General features: G+C 36.0%; 2 protein-coding genes across 3 annotated transcripts; both read right to left on the bottom strand.

The window, feature by feature from the left end:
* Nucleotides 1-2,802: 2,802 nt before the first annotated feature.
* On the bottom strand, nt 2,803-15,755 carry eef1g (eukaryotic translation elongation factor 1 gamma). The gene is made up of 10 exons (XM_048176266.1): nt 15,621-15,755; nt 14,731-14,889; nt 14,587-14,650; nt 10,494-10,636; nt 10,260-10,403; nt 7,972-8,101; nt 7,294-7,519; nt 7,032-7,204; nt 6,724-6,848; nt 2,803-3,100 (listed from the first exon to the last, which is right to left on the bottom strand). The coding sequence occupies exons 1-10, from the start codon at nt 15,630-15,632 to the stop codon at nt 2,942-2,944; spliced, it is 1,335 nt and encodes a 444-aa protein (XP_048032223.1). The 5' UTR covers nt 15,633-15,755; the 3' UTR covers nt 2,803-2,941.
* A 1,584-nt stretch (nt 15,756-17,339) lies between these two features.
* polr2g (RNA polymerase II subunit G) lies at nt 17,340-21,780 on the bottom strand. Of its 2 annotated transcripts, XM_048176917.1 has the most exons (9): nt 21,634-21,780; nt 21,193-21,302; nt 20,956-21,115; nt 20,212-20,262; nt 20,028-20,093; nt 19,145-19,216; nt 19,002-19,035; nt 17,797-17,850; nt 17,340-17,693 (listed from the first exon to the last, which is right to left on the bottom strand). In XM_048176917.1, the coding sequence occupies exons 1-8, from the start codon at nt 21,643-21,645 to the stop codon at nt 17,837-17,839; spliced, it is 519 nt and encodes a 172-aa protein (XP_048032874.1). In that variant the 5' UTR covers nt 21,646-21,780; the 3' UTR covers nt 17,340-17,693; nt 17,797-17,836. The 2 variants fall into 2 exon arrangements, with proteins under 2 accessions (XP_048032874.1, XP_048032873.1); XM_048176916.1 differs by having other exon boundaries at nt 17,340-17,850.
* Between the last annotated feature and the right edge of the window lie 278 nt (nt 21,781-22,058).

Raw genomic sequence — 22,058 nt, 5'->3', positions numbered from 1 at the left:
AATACAGTTGTTCATTGTTAGTTCATGTTAGCTCAGGTCCATTAAATAATAATAACATAAAACTTTTCAATTTAATAATGAACACTGGGTAACACTTTAGTATAGGGAACACATATTCACTATTAACTATGACTTTTCCCTCAATAAACTCCTAATTTACTGCTTATTAATAGTTAGTAAGGTAGTTGTTAAGTTTAGGTATTGGGTAAGATTAAGAATGTAGAATATGATCATGCAGAATAAGGCATTAATAGGTGCTTAATAAGTACTGATAAACAGCCAATATTCTAGTAATATGCATGCTAATAGCAACTAGTTAAAAGACCCTAAAATAAAGTGTTACCAAACACTGTTAATAAAAAAATAATAATAATAATAATTTTTTTTGAATGGGCTTATTTGTTTTACTTCACAAAAGTTTAGTTTAAGAAAATTGTATTAGTAAATTATATGATTATTAAACACTTTCATTTTTAGTTCATGTTAACTAATGTTAAACCTTGTTGTAAAGTGTTGGTGTATTTTTATTAATATTTCATATTACCCTATTTTTAAACAGCGCATCATTATTGTACTGCAGGCACTTGTAAATCAGGCAGCCTTTATGCAAAACTTCAGTGAGAGCCCACAAGACAGCTTTTATCTGAGAACATGCGAGCAAAATCAATGTCTGTACTCTTCAAAGGCATGCCAGTGAATCAGCTATCACTGTGTGACAATGTCCTGCTAACACACTCACACAGTTCTAAGGTTAAGTGAGGGCAGCGCATTCAGCTGAGAAGCATTGACTTGCTTGAGTCGAGGCCACACCCTGTGCTCAGCATTGAGCAACACAACTGATCATGAGGACATTTTATCAGTGTATCTCTTTAGTGCTAAATCCATCACATCTTTTGCACTCAGTTAATGTAGGAACACTTGATGAATTGTTTACTTAACAGCAATCAATCATTCACAGTTTTGATTAAGTTGCTCCCCCGTGTGTGTGTTTAATGTACTTGCAGCAAATTTCAGGCAATGTTATTTACCTCTCCCACACGGATCAAGGTTGTATACCTTTCTCTTTTTCAAATATGAGATAGAGGATTAGCAGCAAGATTCAAGCACATTAAATTAATGAAGCGTTAGATGCAAAATAGAAGGATAAGTTACCAGTTACGCCCATGGGTAAGGTGTGGCTTTTTTCCCTCTGAAGTTTACAGAGCCTTTCCTCAGGTGTGTCAACGAATGTTGACAACATTTGTTCTAGGTTGTCAACGAATATGACAACCTAGAATACTCCCATGCCAACAGAAGTGTGTACTTGGAAGTCAGCAAATGAGTCATTTCTCATACGGGTACAAAAAGATGACAAACTGCATTATCGCTATATAAGAAAAGACTTGTTTGAACAGCTTTAGCTTGAAATTCCACTACTAGAAGCCTATGGCAATGAATGCTTCAAAATAAATACCTGTGGTTAAAACCTAGACATTATATGTTCCAAAAGTATACTCGAGGATATATGTATTGACTAGAATGCTGTTGAATGTATTTAGCAGATACTTTCATCTGAAGCAATTAGCAGGCCATTTTTTATATACATCTACACACACACATATCTTGACAATTTTGCAACCGCTCAGGATGCATTTCATGGAACTAAAATTAAGAAACGGTTTAACATTCACTATTCTCATAGGATTGCCTAAAAATAAAATACACTAAAAAACGCTGGGTTAAATGTTTGCCCAACCTGCTGGTAGTTTTATTTTACTCAACTATTGTTTAAAAATTACTATATTACTTGCTTAAAATGAACCCAAGTACACTGGAAATTATCATTTATTAATGTTTAATAAATTAACATTAATGTAAAATGAATAATAAAAAACATCAAATTGCTTAAATGTTCACCTTTTGATTATTGTTGCCTCTGGAAATTAAAAACCAGACACATAATTATTAATCTATTCTGGGTTCATTTTAAGCCAGCCATGTAGTCATTTTTAAACAATAGTTGAGTTAAATTAAACTGCCCAGCAGGTCAGGCAAACATTTAACCCAACCACTGGGTTTGTCCATTTTCAACCCAACTTAGGTTGTTTTTAACCCAGTATTAAGTGTACACTGAAGTAAGTTTGTAATTTTTTTTTTTTTAATAAAATTGTTCACATAAGTAGAATAAAAGTGCAACGTAGTTTGCATGAAGGGTGCAGGATGTGGAAGGAGTTAAAACTTTGCCACAGGACAGCCAAAAGGAAAAAGAAAAAATATTGAGAAAAAAAAATTAAAATACCAAGGTTGAAAAATTATCCTCCTCAAACTTTCACAGGATTTGCAGTTAGGTCCATGTCAGAGCGTTAAAATGTTAATGGGATCCGTGACCTGAGGCTCCCTCTGGTGGATTTTAGTTTTATCTATTTTTCTAAATGCCAAAGTTACCATATTCAAACATTCCCTTAATTAAATGGCTGAGGCACCATTTTGTTTCCAGAGTTTCAATGATTTCCAGATTCGAAGGGAGCATCATAATTTGTATGCTTTCTCAATCTCAGATCCCAAGAGAGCATCAGGCAATGTGGAAAAATACTTTCCGGGAACATTAAAACCAGCACTACCTAATTAGAATCAAGTTTTATACTTTCAACCTTGTTCAAAGCTTGCCTTTTCTAAGCCATTTATAAAACATTTTACTGCTATATAACTATGACATGCTTAAAGTTTTTTTTTACCATTTATTTACAGACAACACTCAGGAGTAACTCTCAAAACAGAAATGTCTTTTAAATGTCCCTTACAAACAAAAAGACAGATTCAAAGTGGGATTGTGAAAAAAAGTTTTATTTTTCTCAACTCAAGTCTTCCTTTTACCACAGCTCAAAGCCTTGTACATGGGGCTCTCAAACAAATTTCATGTCCATTGATACTGATGTTGATAAATACTGGGTGCAAGATGTTCTCACTTGAAAATCTTGCCCTGGTTGAAAGCTTTGCCTACATGTTTGAATTCACCCTCCCATGCAAAGTATTCCTTCACCATGGTCTTGCACTCCTCGCTGTCCACGTCCAACTTGCGCCAAGTGTATGACTCATAGTCAATCTGCCAATCTTCACTCAGCTGAGGAGAGATGAGAAAAAACATCAAAAAATATGCTCAACATTCACATTTGAATGAAAATGAATGCCAGTCAAGTAATTAAACTCAGCACTGATTATATCGAGCCAACTAAAACTAGTCAAATCTTAGGGCAGATTGTGAACTTCAATTCATTTTCGCTATATGCTGAGAACTACAAATAAAACATTTGTACAGTCAACTTGTATTAACTTGTTAACTAACCTTATCAAAATATGTACAGTTCACTTGTATTGAAAACATTTCTGCTTTTAATAACAATAACATTTTTATCAACTTAACAGCAGAAATAAAGGATGAAGTACATCTGCTAATGACAAACAGTCAATCAGCCTGGTTATCCTGTATACAGAGCTTGTGCACATGGTTGCCAGATTGCAAAAATTATGTAAAACACCGGCTGAACATAAACGGCATAGGAGAATGAGGATATTGTTGAATAAAGTTGTTATTTTTGCGCACAAAGTATTCTCGTCACTTCATAAAATTAAGGTTGATCCACTGCAGTCACATCAACTTTAACATTGTCTTTAGTACCTTTCTGGACTTTGAAAGTGGTGGTCAGAAACATCTCGAATTTCATCAAAAAGAGCTTAATTTGCGTTCCGAAGATGAACGAAGGTCTTACGGGTTTGGAACGACATGAGAGTGAGTAATTAATGATGGTATTCTCATTTTTGGGTGAACTAACCCTTTAAAGTAGACTAAGCCATATTTTCTTTTATCTTGCAAATTAGCATCTGCCCACTTTGGTACGTTTTTTTTTTCCCCATGTTACAGATGAATTTGTGCCAACCGTAGAATTTAATTGGAATCAGCAACAACAAAACATACAGGAAGCGTTTTCCACAACATGGAGAAATGCTTCTTTGATGTGCTGGTTTTTATTTACCAACATGATCAACTTTCAATTTATGTGAAATGTTCAAGACTTTTGATATTCAGGTTGTTCGCTCCAGCAACCCTGCTGCATTTGTTGTTGCTTTAGGATTGATCACTACAGCAGTGCTGGGATGGAAAGATTGTTTGGTTATCGGTCACAACTGGCCAAAACTCAAAAGAAGCTAATGCTCCTTTTATGCAATGCTTTGTGCAAATATGACGCAAGGTGCTGGAGTTGAACTTTCACCATGTGCCTTCAAATAAACGTGCCTAATCTGGCTGTTCAGAACATTCAGAGAAGTTTAAGAAAATAAAAATAAAAATACATAGTAAGACCTAGCATGGATTACAAAACAGGTAGATCTATTTTACACTTCTCTCTTCACAATACGACACCAGACACAAATCGCCCCCAGAACGGTGAGATCTTGTGAAACACAAGCTCAGGTGTCTCGGAGGGAGAGGAAGCTACAGGTTCACCCACAATATCTAGCGTGGTTAGTTTTGAATCATTGCAAGAAGTCACTGCTGTAAACTAACAACATCTAGCTAAAAGTAACATTTTTGGTCCTGCTAATGGTGCCGTTAGGGCACATAAATTGATAGATTAGGAAAGACTGGCCTATACACTAAATGGTTCAATATACATGAAGCACCTGACAGGACACTTCAAAGAGAATCACCCAAAAATGAAAATTCTGTCATTAATTATTCACCCTCATGTCTTTTCAAACCCGCAAGACTTTCGTTCATCTTCAGAACAAAAATGAAGATCTTTTTGATGAAATCTGAGCCAGTTCTGTACCCTCCATTGACAGTCTATGCAACTACCAATTTGACGCTTCAAAAAGTTCATAAAGAGATAGTAAAACTGAGTGGTTTAGTCCATAAATTCTGAAGAGACAATCACTTTATACTCAATTCATATGGGATTAGTTTTACGATCTCTTTATGAATTTTTTAAAGCGTCAAAGTGGTAGTCGAGTAGAAATGGAAGGACAGAAATCTCTCAGATTTAATCAAAAAGAGAATTTTTGTTCCGAAGATGAATGAAAGCCTTATGGGTTTGGAACGGTATGAGGGTGAGTAAATGACAATTTTCATTTTTGGATGAACTATCCCTTTAAGGTTCTATATAGAACCTTTTCTTCTAAGGAGTGTACAATCAGGCAACTTTGTTACATTTCCATTTTAGTAGGGCTGCCCAAAACTTTAGAGAGAAATGCACCTTTCATACAGATTGCATAATCAGAGAATATTTGTTTTTTTTATTTAAAAGTAGACATTAAGTTTTCTATAGATATATTTCTCATGTCTGTAAAGCAAGTAGCCTATACGCTAAATTTCTGTTCATTTTAGTGATGTGCTCCAATTCCCGAAGACTGAGAGGGCAGAAAACGCATCCTGTTTTTGTCATTTTACAAAAGCACAACATTTTGTTGTTATTGTGAGTTTACACAATTAAAAGTAAACCATTTCAAATGATGCATGACCAAAAATGGAGTATTTTAAGCTGTTTACGCCATTATCAGGTAAAATGCAAGTGATCAGGTCTCCATGTCATGCAGTAAGTGCTATACTTCAGCTTCCACACAAATACTCTGATTTGTGCCTAATAATAGCAAACATTTATTTAGGTTAACAGAGCAAGCGACCACGTAAAGTTGCTACTAGGGATGCGTCACGATTTTCTAATATTCGATTAGTTGATTTAATTATAGAATATCGAATAGGTTGTGCGATTATCGTCTTAAAAAAATTCCCCATTTGATGCGATGTGGTGACTTGTAACCAGAGGGTGGCGCACGCTGCCAATAACGCACTTAAAAGCTGTCAATCAGCTCAGACATTGCCTCACACGCACACTAGACTTATGTGGCATATAACAGACACATTAAAATTAATTTTAACATAAGTGCCGTCATTCAGTCTGTTCACGATATGTGAACCTCATGCCATAAATCATTATGGCATGAGGTAGGCTTGCTGCGATAGGCGGTGTTCCCGGTGTTCAGCCACAACACTGGTATCATCACTTGCCTACCGTGGCGCCGCCACCCACTGTCGTTTAGAATTTTTTTTTTTTTTTTATAAAAATCATTTAGTTCAGTAAGGGAACAGACACTACAATTAAAATATAAATGTGTCTACTCAATTCAGCACGAGCCAAACGAGAGTCACAGCACAAATCAGCAACAGTCAGTCAGATTTCACCTCACCTCGCTTGACTGACAAGACGACGGTGGAAGTTTTGGTTTCAAAACGAAATGTAAAAGCGTCCACTTAAGCGGGTTTTTCATCGTAATGCTTTGTTGTTGTGGTTTTCATTAAAAATAAAAATGCGATTTTCAAATAATATCCAGCGATCTTCGAATATTATTTTTGCTTGAATGCCAATCCCTAGTTGCTACTAACACGTTTCAAATGATAAGCCATATTTGAAGTCGTTAAATGACAGGCAAACATTTGGATTTCCTGCCTGACATACTGTAATAACCACAAGGAACCGCGTTATCTATCCAATCTATCCCTAAGGGACTGCGTGACTTCTCCCCAGGAAGTGGTGTTTTTTTTTTCTTGACTAACCAAATATTACAATTTTGGTCAAACAAGCCTCTTTTCGCAGACTAATGCCCTACATTTTAGATACATTGTTGGTCTCCGAGTCAAACTACAAACATACAGACACATAACAGGGTCCTGAGTACATGTAAATCACTCACAGTAAATGCAAGGTCCTGGCCTCTGAAGACCCAGATACCAGAAATGCAACTGTCGTTGTTTGCACCGAAGAGGATGACACTGGCAAATGCATTCTTACGTAGTTTGTCAAGTCGCTGGAACATTCCTGAGGAGATGAGCAAGAGAGTACTTGTACATATCTTTAAAAACTACGCAATGCTAAAGTCTTGCGCAAGTAGCACTGCTGAATTGGAAAAGAACAAACTGGGAACAAGTCATAGCAATCCTGGCACTTTATGTTTAAGGAGACACAAAGAAAATATCTGAAGTCAATGTGACCCAACCGTACCTGTGATAAGATTACAGCTCATGAAGGCCTGGGTTAGCTCTTCAGGGAAGCGGTACTCGGCATACCAGATTGAGAAGCCCTCTCGATCAAAGTGATCCCAGAAGTAAGGCAATGCCACGGTCAGGGTGTCCTCGTTGGAGTATTTCCTCTTGAACTCATCCATGACAAAAGAGCTAGTGGCAAGAGGACAAAGGCAGACTGATGAGAGAGCGAACAGACTTTCAAACAGTGCCTATCTCTAAAGTGAAGGTGTATCAAGTACCTTTTTGGAAGGTGAGCAAATGGGTCCTTGGCTTTCGGCTCAGAAGCCAATACAGCCTCGCATTCGTCCATCTCCTCCTCAGCAGGGGCGGCTTTCTTTTCCTCCTTTTTCTTCTCTTTTTTCTCCTGCTGCGGTTGTTGTTGCTGCTGCTTGCCTCCTTCCTTGCCACCCTTCTCCTTCTTGGTAGGAGTGTCCTTCTTAGGCTGCATCTCAGCAAACTTCTTAGCTAGAGAAATGATAAATAAAAGCACACTTATACTAGCGCTCAATATTGAAGAAAAAAATAAATAAATAAAAAAAAAAATATGCAGTGCTTCAGGTTAATTTTGCCTAGGGTTGTACTGGCATCATTGTTAAAATGTGAGGAAAACCCCTCAAGGAAACTGGTGAAACTCCATGGTTAGTGTCAGAAGAGTGACTGTATAACTTTCGTCATTCTCAAGGACTACATTTTGCAATACATGATCATACAAGATAATAGATTGATGTGACAAAAATATATGTATAAAAACACTTTAAATGTATTCCAAGTTGCTTTTATCATGTATATTCAGTTATATAATTATATGGTGTTTGTCACTATTTTGCTCAAGCCTGCTCTACAAAGACCTGCATCATCTGCCTCCACAATAGCAGTATGAAGAGTAAAAACTACACAAGCAGATTTGAGAAACTTACCATCAAACTGAGCCATTTTCTCACAGAGCTTAACCTCTCCCAAAACAGTCTTAAACTGAGGTTGGTTGACACAGGTCACAAACCAGCGAGTGACGTTGGGGTAGGGCTGACGGAAAGCAGGCTCAAGAACCTAGAAAGGTGAAAAAGATCAGTTTAAAACACTGCAGCTTTATCAAGTACATTTACTGCATATTATTATTAGAATGGTCCAGTAATCAGATGGGTGGGGAACAGTTTAGAGGTGTAACGATACATCATCAGGGCTCGACAATAAGGACTGCCCGATGGCCCGGGGCCAGTGTGAACGACGCTCGGGACAGTAGATGGAACCGTCACGTGCCCGATCGGATGATATCGTAATTGATGATATCAGATGAAATCGTAATTGTTGATTTAATGATCTGAAATTATCGAACATGTCCCTCACTTTACAAAAACACACCCACTGCGTGCACGCATGCAGTACGTGACATAGTCTGGTAGGTTAGACTAGTGTGCATGCATATTTAGAGTGAGTGCATTCACTGTGTGATTTAGTCTATTAAAATGCCTTTAGATTGCCCCAGATTTTAAGATGGACAAAAACGCCCCTGTATATCTTTCATATTTATATAATTTAATATAGTTAACCAATATTACACAAAGAGTGCCGTTTTTTCCAAATATCAGCAGGATTACAAATGTGATATTGATTTTATTCAGCGTACAGTTTAATAAACAAGAACTTAATATCAATATCGCCCGTTTCACTATGTCGCCAACGAAAATAGTTCCAAACTCCACAGAATTGTTTTGCGTCTCTGAGCAACACTTCCTGAATGAATCAGCCGTTTGAATGAATCGGTTGAATCTCAATGATTCACTCATTAACAGTGATTCACTGCCACCTACTGGCGGGTTTAATTTCACATTTAAAGTGTCTTTCCATTTTTAAAGTAATTTCAAAAAACAGTATTTAACGTTTTATATTTTCAGCATTTCAAAACATTATTTATGCATCTGTAACTGCTCTTGACCAATTAACTTTAATAAAGTTGAATCTTTAGTTATATAGTTAGCTATACATTAGATTTCTGTACCTAAAAAAAATCTCCAGTTTAAACTTACATTAAAAACTTGAAAAGCACCGTTTATTGCATTTATTTTTGCTATTGCTCGTAATTTGATTATTTGTTCCTATTTTATTACTTACTGTTTATTTGTCTTACAATATTTAAAATTTGAGTGAGCTAATCTTGTAGCTTTTGGTGTCATAACCCTATTTATTAAGGTTACATGTATCAAAAACAATAACTAGGCTTATTTTATAGGCCCATTTTCTTTTCTTTTATTCATTTTTTCTTGTGAACCACTGGCCCAACCGGGCCAGCAGAAAAAATCCTTAGTGTTGAGCCCTGATCATTATATCACAATATAAAAATGTGATATGTATTGGTGACGTGAATGATAGGTCACGATAGAGTTCATTTCATCCAAGATTTCACTAACTGTATTTATAAGGTATAGTTCAAAATGATAATTGTCATTATGTACACACTCAAAGTTTGGGAATAGTCATTTTGACACTGTTTGGGATTTGAACTGTGAAAGGACAAACCATTTAAATCACCATATCGCATTTTTTAGTAGTATAATTACTTTAGATAGTTTTTTAGTTAGGCAAATAATTATTAGAAGGAGAGAAATGTCTGATTTTCTAAACTGGCCTACATTATTTTAAGTATATGGAGTCAGTGACAGAGTAAAAGCATGTGTCTAACATAATTTTGTATTTTCAGCATCAGAATCATGAATATTTTTGTTCTGGCATCACCATTGCTCTGTGCATTGTGGACCAGGACCAAGTCGAAGCCTATTCAAGTCCACCTTGTAATAAATTTAGCATTTTAAAACAGTACATTTGTGTTAATTTTTTACCATGTGTCTTGGTAGTAATAATAATAATAATAATAATAATAATAATAATAATAATAATACTCTTTATTTTGGCTTAAAGTATCGCAACAGTATCGCATTGTGAGTTCAGTAGAACATGTGTATCGTAATACTCCTAAATGAATTATAGACCAACAACCAACTGTCCCTTTAAAATAAAACACTAAATATAATAACACAATAATTTAGAATTAAATCTTAAACATCAATCATAATCCTAAAAAGGGTAGAAATTAGTGTTAATTAGACACTTAAATCTAATAAAAGATGAACCAACAAGTGTCCAATTTATTGTGCGTCCCTAATAAAAACCTGATTACGGCTCAGCTTTTCATGACACCCTGTAGTCTCACCTGTTTGTAGAGCCAGAGCAGAGAGCAGACAACAGTGATGTCAGCCAGACTGACTCTCTCCCCAACCAGAAAAGTGCGAGTGTTTAAGTGCTGATTCAGGACGGCGAGGACTCGTTTCACCTCTTCCTTAGCCTGTTCTGTTGCCTACATGCAAGACAAAGGACAGTCTTACAAAACATCCAATGCACTTCCTGACAGATGAAGTCATTACATCAAGAGATATTCAAAGCTCACCTGTTTGTTGAACTGCATGATACCCAAAGTGGGGAACACCCAGGCGCTAGCTGGAGGGATGATCTCGGAATCAGCAAAACTGACCCACTGCAGCACCTGGGCACTGGCCTGGGGAGTGCTGCCACGAAGGGCATCACTGCTCACTGTCAGGACACACGTCAGCATTAATGGCGAGTAATAAAACACCAAAGGTTGTTAAAGAGTCACAATATATCTATAGGCCCCATTCACACTTGGCCACATTATGAGTGAAAAGACCTGGGGTCTCATTTATAAAGACATGCATATTTGAACATACAACAGTTTCCATAATGTCCCTACAAAAAGTCTGTATGCACAAAAAAAAAAAAAAAAAAAAAAAAAAAAAAAGAAATGACTGACATTCAGGCACACATCAATCAGCAAGGAAATCCAAGCACACTCTCTGAAAATGTATGTGAGGTAAGCATGAGCCGGTTTCTGTACAATATTATTTTCAGGAAATCATTCATTTCTCTCAATTGACCCTTCACCAGGAGTTTGATTGACAAGCGATCTAACCAATCAGAACGCCGTATCCGCCATTTTGTCCGACAAAGCAGCCAGTAGTTAGAAGATTAACCTTGGTGGAGTTAAAGCAGAACTAAGTAACTTTTTTTACCTTCATAAATAGTTTTCTAAGTCCTTACGATGGTTAATTGACTTGTAGTGGTGTGTTTGAGGCGAGCACTAACCCCCTCGGGCAGGTCTACGCCAGAAAACAACACTTGCAAGTTCAGCTGCGCCGACCCGAAACAATCTCGCCTCATGTTCACGTTCACGCGAGAGTGACAAAATGCTTTATGGTAATTCAAAAACAATGTATATATTATGACTTTATAAGACAATTTCGAAAATTACCCACCTCCATCGAGTGTACTGTATTTGCAAATTATCCACCTCCTCTTTCTTGTACTGTATTTGCAAAACTACTGCGTTGGTGAGCGTTGTAGTCGTTGTAGTCCAGAGCTGCGCTTGGAGTATTTACGACAGTGTGATTCACTGAAGGAAACTGTAGGGGGAGCCTCGCAAATCTTACTGAGTTCCGCTTTAAACTTGAAAAATTGTGTATATTGACGTCTTTCCGCGTTTGAAACAACATTTATTCTCATGTTCATTCATGTTTATTTGATGCTAATGGACTAGTAGGAAGAGATGATCGGTTAACGAGCCTCGAGCTGAGTCGCTACCACAATCTGTCACAACCGTGGTCACGACACATTAAAGAGCCACAAAACGGTTTTTATTGTTTGAATTTCTTTAATAACTACACAGTTTGAAAGCTGGGACTTTGTTTAATGTCATAAGTAACCTGCTGTCTTGTCTGTCGACGTGTTGTCAGTATCCTCTTCGCTCCGTGATGCATTTTTCACTGCGTGTGGCGTGACAGCACCACGGCTTGTCGGACAAAGCAACAGTAACTAAGGGGAGCAGGTCTTTGCGAAGGGTCAATTATCACAAAGTAGTTAAAATAGCGCTAATGTGCAGATATAATTATATTAACGCATATCGTGATTGCCCAATTGTGACCCTGGACCACAAAACTAGTCATAAGGGTAAATTTTTTTAAATTGAGATTTGTACATCATCTGAAAGCTGAATAAGCTTTCCACTGATGTATTGTTAGGATAGGACAATATTGGGCAGAGATACAACTATTTGAAAATCTGGAATCTGAGGGTGCAAAAAATTAAGAAAATCGCCTTTAAAGTTGTCCAAATGAAGTCCTTAATGCATATCCACTCACAAAGATAAATGTATAAAATGTATGGTAGAAAATTTATAAATTATATTCATGGAACTTGATCTTTACTTAATATCCTAATGGTTCTTGGCATAAAAGAACAATCGATCATTTTGACCCACACAGTGTATTGTTGGCTATTGCTACAAATATACCAGTGTGACTTATGACTGGTTTTGTGGTCCAGAGTCACATTTCTCTTTACATTTTCACAAATGATGGTGAATTAATTGAATTACTGCACCAAAAAGTTTGTATGCTCTTCAGTTGGCATTCTCACAAGAACATTTTCACATCAGTTTCCGCCTTTATAAATCCTAATTTGTTCTTGACCTTTAAAGTAGGGGGGAAAAAAAACAACACACATGCAGTTACAAATGAGGGATCAGGTATAAATGCCCCCCGAAACGCTTTTAAAATTGGATTGTTGAATCCGATCGTTCAATCCCCTTTAGGATGTGCTTTGAGATGCTTTCCAGACGCAACTGGACAAGTGTAAGTGTATTTGGTTGAAGCCACATATGTAAAATTTACTTCTCCCAAAATGGTAAAAAATAAGGATGTGAGAGCACGTTATATCAGCTCCTGGCCACCAGATACCGCAGCGCTACTGCAACTTGCATCTCCACAAATATGGCCCGCCACAAATGAGCATCTCAATCCAGTAAGTACGCACTAATGGTCACAATTCCGTAAACTAAACTAAATTCTCAGCATCCTGAAGCTTAAAGGTCTTTGCACACCGAGTCAGAAACTTTCGCACGTTAATAAATAAATACAACCTCACGTTGTGTCAATCATGTTTACACACTGCCTCCGAAACTTTTATCCGTCATAAAAATATTCAGATCAGATTCGATTTTCTGCGTTTTTCGCATCCGTGGCATGCATTTTGAGAGACATTGACAATTCAGAGCCACCGTACAAGCGAACGCCAAAATCCCGAATGCCATCTGACAAGTTGATCCACAGCACAAAGCATCAGCACTGTATGACAAACAAAGTGCAGAATACAAAGAGATAGAATACAAAGACAAATTGTGCCAGTATCACTAGCAAAGCATCAAACTGAGCCACTGACATCCTGAAGTAAACTTTGAAACGCTCGGGATAATCACACAGCTCCTTGAGGTGGAACTCTTTCCTCTCGCTCTCTCTCTCTACTCAATCTCAGGATTGGATGGACCCAATATTTCCTCTTTTTAAGAGGAGAGGACAACTAAATCATGCTCACTGCTTGAAGTCTCCATTTTGTATCGTTTTGCACATTTTTTCACAACGAATTCATTAATACGCATCGGACTCAGTGTGCAAGGTCTCGTGCGTGACAAGTTTTTAGGATCACAAATACGAAAAAACGCATACGAAATTCAGACTCAGTGTGCAAAGGCCTTAAAGGATTAGTTCACTTTCACATAAAATTTCTGATAATTTACTCACCCCCATGTCATCCAAGATGTTCATGTCCTCCTTCAGTCAAAAAGAAATTAAGGTTTTTGATGAAAACATTCCAGGATTATTCTCCTTGTAATAATATTCTCCTCCAAACGGTTGAAGGTCAAAATGTCAGTTTCAGTGCAGCTTCAAAGGGCTTTAAACGATACCAGACGAGGAATAAGGGTCTTATCTAGCGAAACGATCGGCCATTTTCTAAAAAAAATGTAAATGTATATGCTTTATATAAATAAATGATTGCCTTCCAAGTGGTTCTGCCAAAACCGCATTTTCGTATTCTTCAAAAAGCTTCCGCTGTATGTCCTACACCTTCCCTATTCAACTTACAGAAAAAAATGGAACTGGCGCTGCGTTCGTCCCGTAAGATGAATAGGAAAGTCGTAGGACATACAGCGTAAGCTTTCTGAAGAATACGAAAGTGCGGTTTTGGAGGAAGCCATTTTTTTTTTTAGAAACGGACTGATCGTTTCTCTAGATAAGACCCTTATTCCTCATCTGAGATCATTTAAAGCTCTTTGAAGCTGCACTGAAACTGTAATTTTGACCTTCAACCGTTTGGGCTCCATTGAAGTCCACTATAAGAAGAATAATCCTGGAATGTTTTCATCAAAAACCTTAATTTCTTTTCGACTGAAGAAAGAAAGAAAGACATGAACATCTTGGATGACATGGGGGTGAGTAAATTATCAGGAAAATTTTATTTGAAAGTGAACTAATCCTTTAACACACAGGCAACATGAAGTTCTCCCATTGCTCTTGATATCAGATGAATAATTTAAGTGGCCAAGTGTAAACGGAAACATTGTATCAAACCGGATAACAATCCGGTAAAAGGGAACGCATGAAGTGTAAACAGGTACTATAAAGCTTACTTACAGTAGTGAGCAATGGCATTGCTCTCAAACAGACAGAAGCCATCATCACCCTGGTAAGCAGGAACCTAAATGATCAGAAACCACATTTATGAATTAATTCAACATCAGGAACATATGCAGAGAAAAAAAAAATGGATAAACTGACCTTTCCCAAGGGAAAGTTGCTAAGAAAAGCAGGGGATCGGTTCGTCTGCCCAAAGGTGAAGGCAGGGGGGGCGTTTGCAATCTTCAGACGGGCCCCACTGTACTGGGCAGCGATCTGAGCCTTAAAGGCCCTCCAGTTCTCTGGGTATGTGTAGAGAGTCTGCAGAAACACAAGGTTTGAGATTACATTGCTGAAATTGATGCGGCTTGTTCAGCCTCTGGCAACAGAAGCTGCCCTCATCATTAAGACCATCATACAGCATTACACAGCACTTTCCATCAGCTGACGCAGCTAACAGTGCAATAAGAGATTGTAAACAAATGTAATTGCATATTCAAATAGAGTGTCAAAACTAACAAGATGGTGTTTAAGTGCCACTTATTATTGTCAATCTTTAAAAACTCTGAATTCTATTTTAAATAGTCGGGAAGTGTTTGACACCACCACTAAACTTCAGAATCAGAGGTGTCAATAATTACAAATGAAACCTTTTATTTTGTCTTAACGACTGTACAATGATGCTTTTCTAGAAGCTCACACAGCTAATATCTACTCTTCAGTTTAAATAAATTAAAGTAAAACTACAATTAGCATGACATTCTGCAATTTAAAAGGAGATTAAAGCGGAGAATGAGCGGCACGGAAGGGAAACGTGGCACAAAGGAGCGCAGCGCTGTGCTTCTGCCCGTCATCACACTATCCACCTTATAAAGGGGTGTGGAGAGGATCTACAACATTAATAATCATCACAACAGCTTCACAGGAGACTACAAAAGAACACGGTATGAAGACAACGTACAAAGATATAAGGATTGGCGTGATTAGGGTATGATTGTGGAGAGAGATGTCCTGTAATAAGGCATCGAAGGGTTTTCTCCCATCTTACTCACCCCTGCCGCCATCTTCAGGACGAGAGAAAGGAGGAACGCGCTGCGCGGTGGTGACGTATAGGCCAGTCCTGTCGCAGATATAATACGTAATAGGGGCGTGAAAGCGACAGCTGGACGTGTTTTTCCTAAAAATGTGATTTAAACTTTTTTTGCTGAAAGATATATTTATTTGTTTGACAGTAACCATGCTTTTGAACTCGTTCTTTTCTTTGTTTTGCATTGCAAATTATTCATTCACATGAACAAATTTCTCAACACTTTGCCTAGATATGATGTTTCTCACAGTGTAAAATCTCTTAATATCATAAATAATAGCAAGAAAAGCAAGAACTATGATCTTATCTTTCTTAGAGTTTTAGGTTTCCTTTGTCTACCTCTTTCCTTTTCAATTTTTGTTCTTTGCATTTCAAATGCAGTGGTTTCTTTGTGATTAAAAAGGAAATTATATATATATTAGGGCTGTCAAACGATTAATCGCGTACAAAATAAAAATTTAAGTTTGCCTAATATATGTGGGTGTACTGTGTGTAATTATTATGTATATATACAGATTCATGTATATATTTGAGAAATATTTACAAATATATGTATTTATTTATATTTTTTTAATTTATATATTCAAATACAAATATTTTGTACATAAGTAACATTTCTCTTAAATATATATACTAATTTGTGTGTATTTATATATACATAATTACACACAGTACACACACATATATTATGCAAACTCAAACTTTTTTTTTGTATGCCCTAATATATATATATATATATATATATATATATATATACATAAAAATGTTCCAAATAAAAATAATATATGACAGATCAGTCCATGCCCAACATCTGCTTTTGTGTTCCAATGAATAAATACAGGCTTGGAACAACATAAAGGTGAGAAAAAAAATGTATTAAAAAATATTTGGCTGAATTCATTATCCTTTCATATCAATAGCACTTTCACCTGAATACATTTTATCATGTTAAAATCTAAATGTGAAAAAAGTCTAAAGATTCTGTCTGGGCCTGAATACTCTATGACTTAGTGTAAATTCATATTTAAAGGACTTTAATCCACTTGCTCTGATGTTTATGTTGAAGATAAACCAGTTTCTAAGAATGGAATGGACTCTGTTGTGAGATTTAATGTTAAAGTTGTGCAACATTAAATATAATCAAGGTTTTTTTTTTGGGGGGGGGGGGGTTGTGTTGCGGTTTTGATTATCACTAAACATATTGAGAATTTAAGGAAAAAATACATTAAAAGGTCAATCACCTACAACTTTATTAATAGTTATTAATAGTTTCAGTGGGCAGTGAGCTATTGTCAGGGTTGCCAAGTTTGCAACAAAACCCACCCAATTGCTACTCCAAACCAACCGTCGCGTTTCAGTAAAATTCACATTCCAGTGGCTACATATGTTATTTGGGGTCGCTTCAACCCGGGGACATGACAACAACCCTAGGTAACAATGTAAAACTGGCCCAATTGTGCGGGGGAAAACGCGGACTTGGCAACACTGGCTATTGTGTGACTCTGGCATGATAGGAAGCTTCAATTGTAAATATTTACCTGCCAAAAACTGTTGCTATGATATATTGTTAGAGTGGGGTAGCATCAAATATTTACAAAAACCACTGACACACATTGTGTACTACATATTTAGCCTTTCTTACAAAGGAATTTCGGAATAAAAAAAAGACGAGATGGAGACATGATCAAAATTTTATGAGTGCTGTATTACAAAAGAGAAATATATTCAACTACAGGCTGGTTGGCATTTACAAAAATATTTTTAAAAATGAGCTTATATAATAATGAGATTGAATAACTTTTAAAAGCAATGTGATAAATGATTAATTTATCCTTCCAAAACATGCTTGTGAACCGGTTTTGCTTACAGGATCAGTCAACAGATGAAGAGCCTTACTCACTATATATATTTTTTTTTTTCTTTTCTCTGCTGCCTCAATATAAATGAAATGAAAATCTTTCCATCATGTAGAACAACTGCAACATTTTGTTCCCGTTCGACTTGATGTTTCACAAATCAAACTGTTGCCATAGGAAAACTATAGATATACCAACAAGGGGATAAAAAGAGACCATAAAAAACAACATCAAATGAATAGGGAAATAATTACAGTATATACATAAACTACGTAACATCCTCACAGCATCAAGTTTCATATTTCCCATATTCTTGATGGAAGAATCAGCTCACAAGACCTAGAAGAACAAGAGTGAAACTTTTAGACAATAGCTGGATAGCACAACATAACTTAGACAAAGAATTATAGAATATAACATTTTAATAAAGAACTGTATAAAATCAAGTTATTACGGAAGAGGATTAGGGCCAAGCAATAAGAAAAAATAAAACCATCTTGAGACTAAAGTTGTTAAATTTCGAGAAAAAAAACTCGTTAAATTGAGAAAAAAGTCGAAATAAAATGTTGAGAATAAAGTCATTAAATTATGAGAACAAATTAGTTAAATTATGAGAAAAATGTCGTTAAATTTCGAGAAAAAAGTCGAGATAAAATGTTGAGAATAAACTCGTTAAATTTCGAGAAAAAAGTCCAAATAAAATGTTGAGAATAAACTCGTTAAATTTCGAGAAAAAAAGTCAAAAATAAAATGTTGAGAATAAACTCGTTAAATTACGAGAAAAAAATTCTTTATCTCAACTTTTTTCTCAAAATTTAAAATGTTGAGAATGAAGTCATTAAATTACGAGAACAAATTCGTTAAATTTCGAGAAAAAAGTCGAGATAAAATGTTGAGAATAAACCCATTAAATTACGAGAAAAAATTTGTTAAATTACGAGAACAAATTCGTTAAATTTCGAGAAAAAAGTCGAGATAAAATGTTGAGAATAAACTCATTAAATTATGAGAAAAAAGTTGTTAAATTTCTCATTTAACGACTTTCTCGTAATTTAATGACTTTTTTCTCATAAATTAATGAGTTTATTCTCAACATTTTATCTCGACTTTTTTCTCAAAATTTAACGACTTTTTTTCTCATAATTTAAAGAATTTGTTCTTATAATCTAACAACTTTTTTCTCGTAATTTAATGACTTTATTCTCAACATTTTATCTCGACTTTTTTCTCGAAATTTAACGAGTTTTTTCTCATAATTTAATGACTTTATGCTCAACATTTTATCTCGACTTTTTTCTTGAAATTTAACGAGTTTATTCTCAACATTTTATCTCGACTTTTTTCTCGAAATTTAACGAGTTTTTCCTCGAAATTTAACAACTTTAATCTCGAGATGGTTTTATTTTTTTATTATTGCTTGGCTCTAATCCTCTTCCGTAAGTTATGGCACAGATAACTGCATAAAAAGATTTCATCATAGAAATACATACCCAGGTAGTCATCCATAAGAGATCCAATAGCAAACTAATAAAAAAAGGAGGAAAAAAATTGAATCATCAAAAACTTTAAGAAAACATTTTTATCCAAATAGAATATTATTCAGCATATTAAAGAGAAAGTGCCAGGGATTTACAATATCATTCTTATCCACTCGAGTTCCCACAATCTTCAGTCGAATTTCATCATCTTGTTGGATCACAATGTCCTGTTGAAGAAAACAAACTGAAATGGTCTGTATTTGTGCATTTGAGTGTTAAAAAATTACTTCTAAAAATATTTCCTAAAGCTACAGTATGTAACTTGTTCATGTTAAAAATGATATAGTGAGCAAGTACATCAAGAATCCATTTTCTGTGTTTTTGACTTACATTGAATCACTACAGTACATCTGTAATAAGTGATTATATTCTGAGCATGCAGTTTTGTTTATTAACCGCTAGGGCGCCAAAAGTTACAGACTGCAGCTTTAAAGGTGCTATAGAGGATGTTTTGTTTTATACATTTTTGCAATATTACTTTACTAACTGATAAAAGACTATTTATTAGGTGCACTGAAAGGAATAATATCAATATACATCATCTGTGCACGAGGTAGGGCCTTAAAAACATCAGCCAATCATTTGTGTGATCATCGCATAAACGATTGGCCCTCTGGCTTGTCAATCACTGCCATGATGTTCCTTGTGAGAGACGTGCGCGCTCCAGTAACTTTCCACACTCCACAGGCGCCGCATGCAATGTTTTTGTCAGGAGTAACAACTGCAGATTATGAGTTACCTGCGGTGAGTCCGACATAATGAATCCACTAACACGACACAGCGAATGCCGGTGGTAAAAACTTGTGTTCCAATACTTGTGCACGAGTTTTGGGAGGCGTTCCTTTGAAATGAGCTGTGAAGGAGGGGGGTTGTTCTTACGCATGCGCTCATTTCAAAAACTCAGTAACAGTCTTTGGTTTCTCAGTCGTCGAAAACATCCTCTATAGCACCTTTAAATGGTGATTTATTGACTCATACCTCATCAACTGTCTTATAGCATGGCGGATTTGAGTTTGGATCAAACTCCATCTCAGAGGGAATAGACTAGACACAGAAATATCACAGATATAAGACAATTATAAATGTCACAGAATATTAACACAAACATATGTGCATGGAATATACATATTTTGATTGTATATAATCTCCATGGAAAACCTACATGACGAGAAATGAAACAAGACATGGGGCCAATTTCTGTAAAGAGTCCAACCTGGGGAAAGAAAAACAAATATATTTTGTATTAAAGACTAAAACAATCAGAAGCAGAGACAATTAGTTTTATCAACACTGACTGTATAAATTATCACTGAGCAAGCAAGTTCTTTATACAAGAGCTCTTAAAGGGATAGTTCACCCAAAAATGAAAACACGCTCTGATGCCGGAAGTGATCTCTCGCACTTATTGATGTTCTACACGCAAGACATCACTTCCGTTGTCAGAGCGCGTTCAGACCTCACTAACCGGATGTGCAGGGCAGTTTAACATAGTGGTGTTTTAGAGGTAAAAAATTATATAAATACTGTTCGGTTTCTCGCACAAACCAATTGTTTTGTGTCTTAGGACATCAATGTGTCGTCATGAGCTGCAGGGTTTAGTTTGGATTTGTCTGTGCGTGTTTTTTTTATTCTCATAGATGGCGTTACCGTTTCAATGCATTATATGACTGACAGACGGCAACGGTTGGAGTTAAAAATCATCATTTGTGTTCTACTGAAGAAACAAAGTCACCTACATCTTGGATGCCCTGGGGGTAAGCAGATTAAACATCAAATTTTCATTTTTGGGTGAACTATCCCTTTAAATGTGATCTCTCTCCACATCGAGTCACACTAGAATGAGATACGTGAACTAAGGAACGTCCAGAATGAAAACGACAGCACAGAAGATAAAATGGACTCGTACTTTGTTAACCTGAGTGACAACAGCATCCACAACTTCTCCCTTGAAGGGACGGAATACTATGGCTTTGTATTTGACGGGATACAGCACAAAACCTCTGCCGGGCTGTATTACACCTGCTCCAATATTATCAATTGTGGTTACTGCAATAACAAAGCCATACCTGAGAAACAAAAGAGATATTAGAGACTCAGATTTCATTATATTCATTAACTGAATAAAGTCTGATCTCAAACTTACTTTCCTGTACATGTTCCCTCCACCTCAGTGAACAGTTTCTGCTTGACTGTGTTCAAAAGGTTGGGTCCAAAGTACCTGGGATGGAGGAGAATCTCATGCTCCAAAGAGATCTGTTGTGATGGAGATTGAGAAAACAAGAAGATAATGAATGCACATCTAGAATCGGTTTGAATGAACAAAACACACTGTATAAACAACAATATCATTGATTGATTACGACTTTTGATCAGTTAACTTTACGTCAACACAATATTCATCTTTTCAAAAGGACAAGATCTGTGGAGGTGGCTGGATTTCATTCACAAACACTTTCAAAACCCAGTGACTGTGTGCAGGTAACGTTAGCCGAGACAAAACCGCATCAACGAGTCGAAAATAATGAATTCTTCATGCTGGGGTTCATTGTAACTACACGCAAAAATAAAACAACTATGGACTTACGTGATAAAACATCTCTTAACTGGTTTTATCTTACGAATTTATCTGTTTAAATTGTAAAAAGCCGCGAGTACTGCTTTATGCGTGTCCAGGCGCCGACCCTCAAAAGAAACGAGCAGCAAGAGCACTTCCGGTGGACTATGACTTCAAATTAAGAGTCATGCGAAGGCATTTATTTAAATAAATAAATAAATAAATAAATAAATAAATAAATAAAATAATAATAATAATATATATATATATATATATATATATATATATATATATATATATATATATATATATATATATATATATATATGCATGCTTGGAAAAGGTCATATCCACAAGTCTAAATTTACAGCTTCGAAACCAAACTTTACTGTATTTTGCTCTGAATTAAAAAGATTTGCAGATTCCCTATGCAAATTTAAAAGAAACAAAAAAGC

This window comes from Megalobrama amblycephala, linkage group LG23 (assembly GCF_018812025.1).
Source record: "Megalobrama amblycephala isolate DHTTF-2021 linkage group LG23, ASM1881202v1, whole genome shotgun sequence".
Lineage (NCBI taxonomy): Eukaryota > Metazoa > Chordata > Actinopteri > Cypriniformes > Xenocyprididae > Megalobrama > Megalobrama amblycephala.
The sequence above is the reverse complement of the archived record's forward strand: the minus strand, read 5'-3'. Positions and strand labels throughout refer to the sequence as shown.